Consider the following 15,272-nt stretch of genomic DNA (forward strand, 5'->3'; position numbering starts at 1 on the left):
CTACCCTGCCATGGTACCTCTAATTGCCAAGGGTGCATTGGGAGGAATGTACAACTCCATCATTATGAAAATTTGACTGGCAAACATTGGATGATGTAGGTTTCAAGTGATATGGAGAGATCCTTTTGATGAGTAACATCTAGGCAATAAGAAAGGTTAATTGTACATTAATTATACTTAATATATGAGAACAAAATCTGATCACAGATGTAGTACTATTTGTAATAAATAAGAATGAGGAACATATTTCCAGAAATAAAACTGTAAATTTTTAGCATTAGGACTAAGGTTTTAGCATGAGTATTAAACTCATTAGTGTAATATATTATGGATGAATACATCAGAGACAGAAAAGACAGATCACCAGTTTGGTATTACAGTGAGAGGTTTCTCAATGTGTACTTTTGAAAATAATACCTGGGCTGATTGTATACTGGATTGTGAGGGCAGAATTGGTTCTGCCAACAGCTGTTCGTAATCTGGGCATTTCTTCTTTGAAAACTTGAAGTGAAAGGGATCTTTTCGTGGAAAATAATGAGGAGCAAGCATTCTGGTGAGAAGGTCTTAAGTTTGCTAGATTAGTAAAGCAAGCATTTGTCTTTCCACTCATTTTACAAATGTGATTACTTGTTTACTTTGATGTTGTTGCTTGATGTGACCCCTCAGTCTCACTCAAAGGAATATTCTGAAGTGACATGAAAAAGTAAATGATAGGCAAAGATCCAGGTCCTGAGGAACTTGGAAAGTCATTAATTACTGAGCAATTGTGAGAGAATTGTGTGATTAATTCCAGAGGTGAATTGTTGAGTCAGCTTGCAATTGTTACACTCAGGTGAGTGCTAATTTAGGTGGGCAAGCTGTTTGACAGAGAAAGTGTTGGTAGGATTGGGCTAGAGCCAGTGAAGTCTATGCCTAGGACAAAAACTGTTGCAGGAATATACACAGGCACAACATATCTGATCTGCTGACAAACAATGACTTCTTGTGAATTTCTCCAGCTGGTCTTTCAAAAACACCCTAGTGAGTCAGGGAGAAACATCTTACAAGTGCAGGAGCAAATAATTTCTAAATAGTCCTATTTTTTCAAAAACTAACTAAGTGGGAGAAACAAGCCCGATGGAAAGTTCTTCTTGGTAATGAATTGGAAATGATGTTGGGAGGACAAAAATTATAATAGAATAGAATAGTGTAGATGATGTTTGGCAAATCAAATTTAGGACTATTTGTAATAAATATGGTAATAATTAAGTAATTTAGAACCATTACTGATATGAACAGTGGAAAGAAATGTAACAGGTTGTGTATGCTTAAACTCAAGATGTTTAATATAGTATGGATATAGGAAATGAATCTCCATGACAGCATACCCATTTTTCCTTTATAACTTCAGTAGGAGGATTGAAAACTGATAAAACACTTGTACTTATTCCATCTTTACAAATATCCTGAAGCATTTCAGCCAATGGTGCAGTGGATGAACAGGACAAATCCCTGAGAAAAGAGTGGGTTACTGGAAAAGCACAGCAGGTCAGGCAGCATCCGAGGAGCAGGAAAATCGACATTTTGGGCCGGATCCCTTCATCGGGATTCCTGATGAAGGACTCCGGCCCGAAACGTCGATTTTCCTGCTTCTCAGAGGCTGCCTGACTTGCTGTGGTTTTCCAACAACACTCTCTCAACTCTGATCTCCTGCATCTGCAGACCACACTGTTTCCAAATCCCTGAGAAAAGTCACTCTAGCAATCTGCATTTTTTCTACAGTAAATTGAAGAAGTATGAAGTTTTACATTTAACAGGTTATATCTAATATTAATTCTCAATAATGGAGATATTCAGTAATAGAGTTATTACACAACAGAACAAATAATTAAGGGTGAGAAGCAAGGCTTTGAGAACCTTACTCTCAGTAATCAATTGACATTTTAGATTACTTCTTTGACTGTAATAAACAAGTATTGTCAGGGAATGAAATTTGTCTGAGATGTTGAACATACTGGCAGGTAATAGTTAAAAAGTTACATATATTTGTGATATACATACTTATACAGATGCTCTGGGTTTTATTTTATAAGGAATGGCCCATTGATCATTTTGCAGTGATCTTCTCGGATGTTTAATTTTCAGTGAAAGAGGATTTCAAGGCAAATGTCATCATCTTTGTTAACTGGATCTCAGGCACTAATGTACAGTGTTGCTCTGAAATAAGATGCTTCAGCAGTTCCTTCTCTGTTTTCACAGAACTTTCATCCGCAGATGATGTTATTCCAGGTTTAGATTTGGTGGATCACTAATCACTAAAACATGATGATGACGATAAATCAGGTTGAATGCAAATTTTTCCCAGTACTTCCAGTTTCATCCTCAATTTTGTACATACTGCGAAACATATTGTGTAAGGACGTTGTGATGGTATAGAATAACTTATTTATAACAACTTAATAAAACACAAGTGATAGATGTTTGTACAATTAATTTACTAAGAATCCATAGTTTCCCATGTTACAGCTGTGGGCTTTTATAAGGCCAAAGCGAGATGGTTTGTTCCACCACCAGCTACTCCACACAGAAACTAATAGCTTTTAGAGAAAAAGGAAATCCTTTGTCATGCATTATACAGCATCGTATATACAAGAAACCAACTGTGAATCAAAAATTGCTGAAAGAAATGGACAAACAACACGAAGATATCTCACATTACTTAAATGAAGCATTTGAAAATAAAGTTGCTCAGCAGAGAGCATTTAAATTTAACTTTCACTGTGGCTTAAAATTTGTTCAGCTGTCTTTTTTTATTGAGTACATTTTTGAATTTTGGACACAATTCATTCGGATTATCCAATATACTTTGCATAATATTTCCTCATAAATAAAACTGGGTGTTTTGAATTTGGGTATAAATGTACCATTCCAGCAACACCCCAAAGGAAAGACTCAATTCAGAAATTATCTTTACAAAATAAAACTTGCAACACCTTCTTCTGCATGCCTCTTTTGCATACATAGAAATGCATTCAAGGAGGAATTTAACAACGAAATACACAAGAATGAAAAGATTGTCAAACAAAGATAAATTAGGATTATTAATAGAACTTATATATCACACAAATACAAGGACATTTTCTTTTTAAGCAGTTGGCAGCCAGTAAAGAAATATAAATAAATAAATTATCTAACTCACTCATCTCCACAATATTTTACTGTCAAGATATATATATATACATTACATTGATGAAGCGCCAAATAGGTTCCGCATTTAACAGGGACACACCTAGCATTATTCCTACGTATCTCACTTAACATTATCAAACAATGTTTACTCCATATTGCTTATGAACATATAGAAATTAATTTAGAAATAAATGGTTTAAATAAGTGCTAAATTTTCACACAGCTAAAGTTTCAATCTGACTGATAACAGTTCCCTCATTTCAATTACATGGAGTTGAAAAACAAGATCCTATTGTGGCTAACTGAACAACAGAGTGGTACATGCATTTGTTACCAGGCTATGTCAAAATTCAGCCTCTAAGTCTAACTGCGATCTAATCTTCCTCCTCATCTTCTTCATCACTGTCTTTCATTGTAATTCCTTGAAGACCACCACCTTCCGAAACCGATGCTGTTGCTTCTTCTACAGTCAGTCTGTTACGAATTGTCTCATAGGTCTTACTGTTCAAGGTTGAATCCAGTACTCCCTGAAGCCGAAAGTCTCGATAAGCTTTCTACAAGAGTACAAGTGTATAGAACTTGACATTTATTAACTGGCAGAAGCATCATTGTAAGTCATAACCAACTCTTTACTATTATGCTGAATAATATACTGTAATTCTAAAGTCACACAAAAGCAGTTTTAAGCACTGCATCATCATAATTCTTTTGAAGAATGAGCATCATTCCAGATTTTTATATAAAGTACCTGTTAAAGAAGTTTCTCATTGGATGGTAAAATGTAAATTTCTTAGATGGAAATATTGGAGTTAATATTAAACATAAGCTTCTTATGCATTTACTGTCCCTCTGCTTTGATGATCATTAAGAAGAATATCCCCTTTCTACAGTTTACGCAAGTACAAACATAGTGCTTATGGAACCAAGGGTATTGGAAAGAGTTTCACTGTCCAGTTCATAGAGATTTCTAACCCATCCATGATTAAGATAGGACACAAATCTAAATACTAACATAATTCAATGTGCAAGACATTGTGCTTTTGGTAGAAGTGATAGAATCAGAAAAATGAAATATTTACACCATCATACGATTATCTGCAGGAAAATTGTACAGACGTGAAATACATTACAGCCTCCCATTTTAGGTATACCAGAGTATTTTCTCCAGTACTCTTCAACGAAATAATTGCATCAGAGGTGACAAATGGACAACATGCCTTCTGCTTTAGTTTCTGAATCCTAACTCCTAATATCAGATCTACCTCCTCATGCTTCTTTGAGGTGGACTGGCTGTTAATCATTAATGTTTCACGAGAATATGGCAGATTAGTCCGGTTTATCTATCCATTGCCTGGAATTTTCTCATGGAGTCACCTCGACTGTTGATCATGCCCAAAGGGAAGAGTCGTTATTTAGTAATTAGGTAACTGACAAGCATAGAGTCAATCCTTGATATATCATGGCAGATACCACAAATTTCCCATCAGGGATAGATGAAAAACACAAAGCATCATAAAATGTATGAGTATGTTCTTTTCATCCACAGTGGACACATCATAAGCAATTGAATGGTGGTTCCATCAGCTGACTTCAGCAACTTCTGTCGTAGTTGTCATTCATTATGTAACTCAACTAATGAAGCACCAGGTGTTGGATATACAAACACCTATTACCATATCCAACCTTCAAACGGCTTGTTTTTACATTTATAGAATGTGGGTGACAAGGCTAGGATTTTTGCCCATCCCTAATTGTCCAGAGGGCAGTTAAGAGTCAAATATATTGCTGTGGGACTAGAGTCAGATGTAAGCCAGGCTAGGTATTGATGTCAGATTGCCCTCCCTAACAGCATTAGGAACCAGATTGGTTTTTATGACAATCAACATGGTTGCCATTAGGCTGGCTTTTTCCTCCAAAATTTTTACAGAATTCAAATTCAATTGGTGGGATGTGAATCCATTGCACCAGAACATTAGCCTGGAGTTCAGGATTCCTAGGCCAGTGACATTACCAGACACTGATGCCTCCTTGTCACATCCAAAACTTTTAGTCTATCTCTCAGTTGCCTCATCAACATAATGATGGACATCTGTCTTTAGTACAATGGGAAATCCTAGTGTGCAGTTTGTGATATATCAGCATCTTGAATAGCCTGGAAATCCAAGTGACATACCATATTCCAGATCCACTCAATGTAACTTGTATAGTTTGGGTCTTAACAGAAAGGTATTGGAAATAGTTATGATTCTCCCTTTAGAGATATGCAGCCTACCACCATGTCACTGTTTCCTCATTTTCATAAGAAACAATATGCTCGTAGATCTAACACATAGGCCAAAGGAAGTTCTTTCCATTGTACACAAAGAAAATTTGACAATAAAGCTAAACTATTTGGATATATCTTAAATATATAGTAAATTTCAACTAATACCTATTTTTTACAGTGGCTTTCATTTACAATTAAGATACCTAAATTAAAGTGAATCAATTGAGATGTTTACAACTAACCCTCAACTTCTCGATGCCTAGCGAACCGTACATGATCTCAGGAAACTTTTAAGTTGCAAAAACAGAAGGATCAGGAAGAAAATACTTTGACCTAATCGACAGGCTCATTAAATCTTACTGCTGCCATACAGACTTCTGGTCTACATTTAAAAATGATGCACTTCCGGCCTTTAAGGAATTCAGTACTGAATCCAGACAATATTTGAGTTTAAACAGGCTTGAGCTCGGAAAGATTCATCGTCCAGTAACCTTGCAATTAGTAACTTATCGTTTTGTTATTTTCTGTTTTAAATTTTGAAGTTTTGTCAGTCTCATGATGCACCCAACAATACTTGCAAAGATACGTTGACCCTAGTTGTTTCTACGCAGCATTCATTTGGCAGCTTGATCAAGAACTGGTGAAACTTGAGTAACAGGAATGCTTAGGTACCAGTTAAGGTTGAATTTGAACTTGGTTGGAAATTAAAAATTTGAACGAAAGTCTTCGGCAGGAATAAACTCTGCAACACCTTTTGTTTTGAAGTTGCACTGTGATATTATTACTGCACTCATTAGCGAGTTATTTTGAAATTCTTTCATGAAGGCATTGCGTATTTATTTGAAATGAGCTAAGAACTATGTTATAATAACTGAATAGAATTGCAGTTCGTACCTAGTTACCGATGGTTACAGGCCAGATTTCTCATCAATGTCCTGGTTAGACATCCTCCTTCCTGTCACTCATAGAACCACTCCAGAAGCTCCAGAATGTTGTCTTTCTGTAGCACCATAACATCATTCTCCTCTGCAGCCAAGGTGAAAGCAGCCAGAGAAAGCAAGTGGACAGGCCCATGCTGGGCTTAAGTTTCAGTGTGAGGGGATGGTACAGGCCAGGAGCTGAAGGTTAGTATTGGACACATGGGCTTCTAATGGTCAAACAAGTCTCTGCTGCAGCCAAGGACCAGTTCCAATGCTGCCAGATTATAGAGGCAGAACCTGTACTAGCATTGTAACATTCCTAAACATCATTAAAAATGAGCAAGTGTTACAGCATAGATCATATATGACATTGTGATGAATCAGAGATTGTGGTTCACAGCTTTTTAAAAAAAGGGTGATGTACCATAAAACAATCACTGCATTATTTTGAGGACAACTTATTTGTGATCAAATAGCAGACTAGAATTTTCATGGATATTTAGGTGATCTAATTCTGCAATTCTGTTCAATATTCTGCAAACAATATAAATCAATTATTTTGAATATTGTACCTATGCATTCATTTTTACTTTTTGAAAGCCAGTGATAAACAAGTGGGTGCAGTCAGTTTTAGATAAGCATTACACATGCTGCACCACTTCAGAATACAAAAAAGCTGGAGAGATGCACATCCTGTCATCGCCTTTTGCAAATTTGTGAAACTGTAATCTCACCAAGAAGAGGGACAGTGATAGTGCTAAGGACCACAATGCAAAGCAACTCAGAAATAGCTCTATTTATAAAGTGTCATTTCTAGCCTTGTCAGAAAGTCATTCAGTATCTGCATGGATTGGGATTCACCGACCCTAGGCTGACTGCTCCACTCTGATTGGTGCCATGGTGTTGTTATTCACTTACGTATATTCTGCTGTTTCAAAGCACACTCTCAACAACTATTTTACTGGCTATAGACTTGAATAAACATCTGTCTGTCTGTCTGTCTGCTTCCATTTATTCCTTCGCTCCTTCAACCCAGATTTTTTTGCATCATGCTTAACAGGAAACTCTGGACAGACCATGTAAGAAAGTGGAGGAGAGGAAAGGCGAGAGTAAGGAACAAGGAAGAAAAACACAGATTAATGCTTTAGAGAGAGAAGACAGAACATGAAAAAGCAGAATCTGAAGAGATGAGAGAATCATAAGACAATGAGAAGATAAAAGAGATGTGTCGCAAAAGAAAATGAAAAATACCTTAAAAAGGATGACTAAAGCAGGAAAAAAACAGAATGAAACCAATAAGAAAAAAAGAAAGAAAGAGAGTAAACAAACAAGAAAAAGAACAACCACATCCAGGAGGGTAAGGGAGAAACAGAAGAGAAGAGGCAAAAGGGAAGAAACAGGGATTTGGAGAAATGGGAATGAGTTTTGTGAGATAGACAGAGGGAAAGACCAAATGTAAAGGAATAAGTAACACTTGTAGAAGTAACATGTTTAGGGAAAAAGAGATGACAAGACAAAGGGAAACACGAAGAAAGTGAAAACATAATTAGACAGAAAGAAGAAATCTAAAAAAAAAGTGGTTGCAGCAGGAATAAACAGAGGAGAATGGAGGGAAACAAAATGAGAAAGGATGGAGATACAAAATGAAATGGAGAGTCTGAGAATTTGAGAAAAGCAGAAGAGAAGCAGGAAAGAAGCAGAGTGACAATAATAGCATTAAAATGATGAGTTATGGAATGCAAGGAAAGAGAAACTGAAGTGATAGGTCTGATGTGGAGGTGCTGTTGTTGGACTAGGCTGGGGTGGAGAAACAATGCCATGTTCTTTGCAGCCTTTAACATGTCATTGATGATGATGAACATCTCTCCAAGATCATCCCTATAACTCCACTTCTCTCTTTCAAACAAATGCCAACAAAACCAGCGTTCGCAGCAAACTACCCAGCCTTCAGGAAAACATCGACCACAACACCACACAACCCTGCCATAGCAACCTCTGCAAGACATGTCAGAGCATCGACATTGATACTACCATCACACGTGGGAACACCACCCACCATGTACGAGTGATTTAGCCAATGTTGTCTATCTCGTACACTGCAGGCAAGGATGCCCGAGGCATGGTATACTAGAGATCATACAGACTCTATGACAATGGATGATTGGACACCGCGCAACAATCATCAGACAGGAATGTTCCCTCCCAGTCGGGGAACACTTCAACAGCCAGGACATTCAGCATCTGATTTTCAGGTAAGTGTCCCCCAAGGCGGTCTTCGAAATACACAACAACACAGAATCACTGAGCAGAAACTGATAGCCAAGTTCCATACTCATAAAGACAGCCTCAGCTATGATATTGGGTTCATGTCATGTTACATGTGACCCCCACCATACTGTTCTATATCTGTAATATCTTCCTTACTGTCCTGTTTTGACACTAAAACCTAGATAAATTATTATGATCGCTACACAGAGATGTATTGCACAGCCTTCTAAAGATTCCAGCAGATTCATCTTGGTGTGGCTGGAAGGGAAAAATCATTGGGACAGGTTTTCCTTTGGTAGTGAATTTAGGAAATTCTTAAAAAATTCAGAAAATGGGAAAATGCAGACTCATTGGAAACTGGCTGTCTGTTATAAGAACTGGAACGCCATAGAAGGGAAACGTTCCATCCTGTAGTTTAAAGTATGTTTCCCACAAAAATTGCACAATAGAAAATTTAGATATGTGATTAACATATGAAAATAGAATAATGGAAGTAGTGAAGAAAAAAATGAATAAAAAAAGGCTGTTTGGTCTTCTGTAAAGTGTAACTGTGTTATAACTAGGAAGAAATTAATCATGTATTTGCATTTATACAGTGTCTCCCATTACCTTGAGACATCGTCAGGTGCTTTATATCCAATGAAATACTTCTATTGTCATTGTAATTGTAAGCTCTGAAACGTGGCAGGCAATAAGTGAAAAAACAGCAACCTGATAATGACCAGATAGTCTGTTCCTCGGTGCTAGTTGAAGAAGAAATACTTTCAAGATAGTGGGGAGAACATCTACTTCGAAATATCGTCATAGGATATTTTTACATTCACTTGAGACTGGATCTTGGTTTAACATCTCATTCAAAATATAGAAACCATTGCCAGTCCCTTACACTTGGGTCAGCAAATCTTCGTTGGATTACTTTAAAGAGCTCATCTGTGAACACAAGTGGCTTCCGTGATAGTGCACCGGAAGGTCAATCTAGATTAGTGATCAAATTTTTGGAGGAGGACTTGAATCCATGATTATTTGGCTTAGATACAAGAGTACTGCTACTGAGCCACAGCTGTTACTAGAAGTAAATGATATAAGCGAGAATTTCATTACATTAAAATACAACTATTTTCAACTGGCCATTTGCTTTATTTCTGATTTTAAATGGTCATTGGAACTCATGAAATTTTGCTGTCAGCCTCTTCAAGCTATATTTTACCAAATCTTCTGTATATTTTCTGCAATCTTTGAAACTACACTTCCCAATGATGAAACAGTAATCTTTCAACCCCACTAGCACCAAACATGAAGAATCATATTGCAATTCTTGCACTTCTTTTGATATTCATAGAATGAGGACACACTTTGGATCAGAACTTTTTTTTGGAAACACAGTGAAAATAAGATTACATTTACTACAGCAATAACCCTTGCAGTGATTAATGTACAATGTGAGTGAATGAGAGAGATAGAGCGAGGGAGAGAGCAAGAGCGAGAGCGAGAGTGACAGAAATATTATCTTTTGAACCAAATACATATTTATCTATTTACATGATGCACATCTGGGGTGTCATGACACTGATACGATATTGAACTGAATCTGAAAAGAAAAATTGCTAGAAACAGCAAACACAACATTCATAATGGTGCCATTAATGTACGTGGGACTACATTTTTGTATTGTTTATTTTATATGTTTCAGTCATTCATTTTTCATAGATTATTATTTTCATGTATGATTATATATGATTTATAACGCATACTCTGTTTCATGCATTTCAATATTTCCTTTAACCACAAAAATATTTTAATAATTTTCCTCTTACTAGTTCAGTCTGTTGATTCTATAATGACTTTGGATTTTCAAACTAATATAAGCAAAGCAGTGCTGAAATTTTGACCTGAGCACCATAAACAGAAAGCTTGTACTTAAATGTTAAAAAAAGGAACAGGAGTAAGTCATTTGGTTCTTTCGGTACATTCATTCATTTGCAGATCATAAAACAATTGTGGATGAAGAAGGCATTTTGACACTGTTTAGTTTATCTACCCAGAGGATAACTGTTTGAGCATCTTACATTATCTAAGGATGATATATGCCTGGTTACCTATTATACACCTTATCAAATGTTCCCTTTTTAATGGGGAAAAAAAAGGCCACAGTGGCTGATCTGATATAATCACTTTGACATTCAAAGTTAACAATTAGCCTAATACTTGTCCTTTAGCTTTAGAACATCATTCATCAAAAAAAAATGCAGTACTCTATATTTATCTCAAATGTAATACTTTGGAAGACCAATGAAACTTGAAAAAAAAATGAAGTATCTTATCGCTCTTAAAAAAGATCATCTGCAATACCTCATACAAGAGATCAATTCTTTGGGGCTAGTCAGTTGGCTTGGGCAAGCTTCAGAAAGGCAGGGAAGAAAGAACACATTTTTATTGATATAAGCAGAAGCAGGAACCCTAGCTGATATTACCTTTCTACACTCTTTGAAAGTAGTAAAACAAGTTGATTATGTATTTTGAAAAAAAATCTTTGGATTTGCTGTTGGAGACAATAATCCAGATGTTTCAATGGCCAAATAATAGTTTCTGAAGCATAGATGGGAGTTGCGTGTAAAACATTGGTTTAAATGGTCTGTGATTTCCCTGTTCCCCATAATCAATTTTGCAGTTGCATGCTCTAAGAATTGTACACACTCTAGCTATACTCTTTCATTTAATATATCCATAGAAGCTCTTGTTGTTTAATTTTATATTTCTTGTCAATTTACTTTCATAATCAATTTTCTCGCTTCTTATTAGCTCTTTACTCATCCACTGCAGGCTTCAAAAATAATCCCAATCCTAGTTTTGGTTTTTGCTTTGTTGTATGCCTTAGTTTTTTGATTGAATACTGTCCTTAACGGCTTTCGTTAACAATAGGTTGATATCTTTCTCATTCTTCTTTTTGAGTGGAATAAATCTTTGATGAATATTATAAAATATGTGTCACTTGACCTTTTTTTTAAAAAGGTATTTCCATGGCTTGCTTTAGACAACTCTTCATTCATTCCCCTGTACTGGCTTTATTTAAATTAAGGATACTGATTGGAGACTGGAATTGCTCTCAAACAGAATCTAAAGTTCTACCATGTTGTAGTTTCTTACTTGCTAGGTAGTTCTTAACAATGAGTTTTCTTAATAATCCTACCACAATACATGTTACTTAATTTTAATTAACTTACTCCCAGGTAGGTTATGTAACACATTGCTCGAATGAACAATCTCAGTTTAGGTCTGCAGCATAGAAAATGGACCTTCATCCCATTGAGTCTGTACTGGTCAAAAACAAGCACCAAACATTTCTGATTCCATTTTCTAGCACTTAGCATCCCAAGGGTACATTTTCTTAAATGTTATGAAATTGTCTGTCTCTACAGCCCTCACAAGCACTGAGTTCCATATTTCCACCACTGAGTGATTTTCATGTCCATTGTACACTCCCTAATCCCCTGCCCCTTACCTTATACCTCAGCCCCCTGGTCATTGATCCCTCAACCAAGGGGAGAAGTTCCTTCTTGCTACTATATCCATGTGCCTCATAATTTTATGCATCTCAAACGTGTCCCCCTCTACTCCAAGGAAAACAAGCCGAGTCTATCCAACCTCTCTTCATAACAAAAACTCTCCAGCACAAACTCATCCCTTCTACAATATGGAATTCAGAACTGCACACAATACTTTAGCTGTGTTCCCTAATCAATATTTTATAAAGTTTCAGCATCACCTCCCTGCTCTTAAATTCTGTGCTTCAGCTAATAAAGGCAGATACTCCAATTGCCTTAACCAGTTTATCTACCTGACTAGTGAACATATACACCTTAGTCCCTGTGATCCTCAGTGCTTCCCAGTGTCCTGCTATTCCTATCGTTCATCTTGGGTTCCCTTGCCATGTTTGCACAGTCCAAGTGTATTGCCTCCCACTTTTCTGGATTGAATTCCATTTGCCATTTATTCGCCCATCTGACCAGCTCATCTTTAGCCTTCTGTAATCTAAGGCTATCATTCCCATTATTTACAACCCACCAATTTTCATATCAACTGCAAACTTACTGATCAACCCTCCTAAATTCAAGTCTCAATCATTTATATATACCGCAAACAGCACGAGCTCCAACACTGATCCTTGTGGAACTCCAATGGACACAGGCTTCCAGTCACAAGAACACCTCTTGACCATCAGCCTTTGCTTCCTGCTATTCAGACAATTTTGGATCCCATTAAGCCAAAATTCTTTTGATCCCATGGGCTCTTATCTTCATTGTCAGTCTCCCATGTGGGACTTTATCAAATGCCTTGCTGAAGTCCAAGTAGACTATGTCAAATTCATTGTTTAGATTGGAGTGGTGCTGGAAAAGCACAACAGGTCAGGCAGCATCCAAGGAGCAGGAAGATCGACGTTTCGGACATAAGCCCTTCATCAGGAATGTCAAATTCATTGTCCTATCTACAAAGATTTTTTAAAAATCAAGACAATCATGTTGCCTGTTCTTGATTAAGCCCTTCGTCTTTGAGTGCAGATTAATTTTGCCTCTCAGAATTGCTTCCAATAGTTTCTCCACCACTTAAGTTAGACTGACTAGCATGTACAGAAAGTGAGGACTGCAGGTGCAAGAGATCAGAGTTGAAAAGTGTGGTACTGGAAAAGCACAGCAGGTCAGGCAGCATGCAACGAGCAGGTGAGTCAATGTTTCGGATTTAAGTCCTTCAACAGGCCTGTAGTTTCTTAGTTTGTCCCATTGTCTTGGTTTGAATAATGGTACCACATTGGCTGACCTCCAGCCCTCCGGCACCTGTCTATGGCCAGAGAGGATTTGAAATTATTGCCAATGCCCTTGATATTTCCTCCATTGCATAATTGAACAGCCTGCGATACATTTCAACTGACCCTGTAAACTTATTTACTTTAAGCCTGCCAGACCACTTAGAACCTCCTCTCTGTCTATGCTCATTTATTTAATTACGTCACAGTCCTTCTCTGTGATTCTGTAACAACATTGCCCTTTAATTAGTGAACACCAACTCAAAGTATTCAATCAGAACCCTACCTACATCTTTGGATTCCATACAAAAATGACCACTGTACACTTAATATGCCCTACTCTTTGCCTAGTTATCCCTTTACACTTAATATACTTGTAAAATAACTTAGCATTTTCCTCTCTTTTTGCTCTTCTAATTTTCTTTATAGTTTGTCCTTACATATTCAGTACTCCTCTGGGGTGTCTGCTTTTTTGAGCTCTTGGTACCTGTCACAAGCACCCCTTTTACTCTGTCTAACCCTGTGTATGGAAAAGCGCAGCAGGTCAGGCAGCATCCAAGGAGCAGGAGACTCTCTCCTGCTCCTTGGATGCTGCCTGACCTGCTGCGCTTTTCCAGCAACACATTTTCAGCTCTGATCTCCAGCATCTGCAGTCCTCACTTTCTCCTCCTAACCCTGTATGTCCCTGGATATCCAGGGTTTATTTTCATCAGTGGAATATATTAACCCTGCACTCTGCCATTTCCTTATTGAATGTCTCTCACTGCTCTGACACGAATTTACCTAGAAGCATCTCCTCCAAGTCCACTCTGACCAAATCATACCTGATCTTATTAAAATTGGCCTTCCCTCAGTTTTGAACTTTGATTTAGACACATCCTTGTCCTTTTCCATAACAAACTTGAATCTAACAGAATTACAATTGCTTCTGAAAATACTCCTCCTCGGATACTCAACCATTTTCATGGCTTCATTATCTAAAATTAAGTCTAGGAGCACTTCCTCTCTTGTAGGCCCTTCTTTGTACTGGCTTAAAAAAGCTCTCCTGGATGCATTTTCAGAGTTCCACTTCCCCTAAATCTTTCACACTATGACTCCTTCAGTTAGCGTTGGGGAAATTCAAATTTTCCACTGTCACTACCTTATTACTTTTACACTTCTGTGAAATTTGCCGACATAATCTGCTCTTCTATTTCACTCAGACTGGTACGGGCTCTTTAGTGCACTCCAGTAATGTGATTGCTTCTTTTTGGTTTTAAAGTTCTACCCATATGGTTTAATTTGAGGCGCCTTCTAAGATGTTGTCCCTTCTTACTGCTACAATTAATTCTCTGATCAATATTATGGCACCCCCTCCTCTTTTATCTCTTTCCTTGACTCACCTGGAATATTGAGCTGCCAATCCTGGCCCTCTCGCAACCATGTCTCAGTTATAGCAATTGCATCATACCCCGGTGTTTTAATTTGTGCTCTTGACTCATCTGTCTTGCTTGTCAGACTCCTTGCTTTAAAATAAATGTCATTGAACCGTGCCAAATTCCCTTGTGCCTTAACAGGTCTATAATGTCTCTCTCTCACTTGCTGTCTCTGCTAATTCTGGCCATGCACCTCTCCCAGCCCATCAAGTTAGTTTAAACCCTCCCCAGCAGCACTCATATACCTTTCTGGTTCATGTGCAACCTATACGACTTGTACAGGTCCCACTGTCCCCAAAAATGGTCCCAAAATCTAAAGCTCTCTCACTTGCACCATCTCTCCAGCCACACATTCATCTGCACTGACCTTCCATTTTGTACTCATTATAATGTGGCACCAGAAGTAATCCAGAGATCACTACTTTTGGGCCCAGTTT

The 15,272-nt window shown here is 37.5% G+C and overlaps 1 protein-coding gene across 15 annotated transcripts in view; it reads right to left on the reverse strand.

Annotated features, from left to right (window-relative positions):
- Nucleotides 1–2,455: 2,455 nt before the first annotated feature.
- Nucleotides 2,456–15,272, reverse strand: part of cadpsa (Ca2+-dependent activator protein for secretion a) — a 573,081-nt gene continuing 560,264 nt past the window's right edge. For all 15 annotated transcript variants that reach the window (XM_072582448.1, XM_072582444.1, XM_072582443.1 and 12 more), the window contains one exon: nucleotides 2,456–3,722. In XM_072582448.1, coding sequence (XP_072438549.1) covers nucleotides 3,543–3,722 — 180 coding nt within the window. In that variant the 3' untranslated portion in view covers nucleotides 2,456–3,542. The remainder of the gene's footprint in view (nucleotides 3,723–15,272) is intronic.

Source organism: Chiloscyllium punctatum, chromosome 12, assembly GCF_047496795.1.
Source record: "Chiloscyllium punctatum isolate Juve2018m chromosome 12, sChiPun1.3, whole genome shotgun sequence".
Lineage (NCBI taxonomy): Eukaryota > Metazoa > Chordata > Chondrichthyes > Orectolobiformes > Hemiscylliidae > Chiloscyllium > Chiloscyllium punctatum.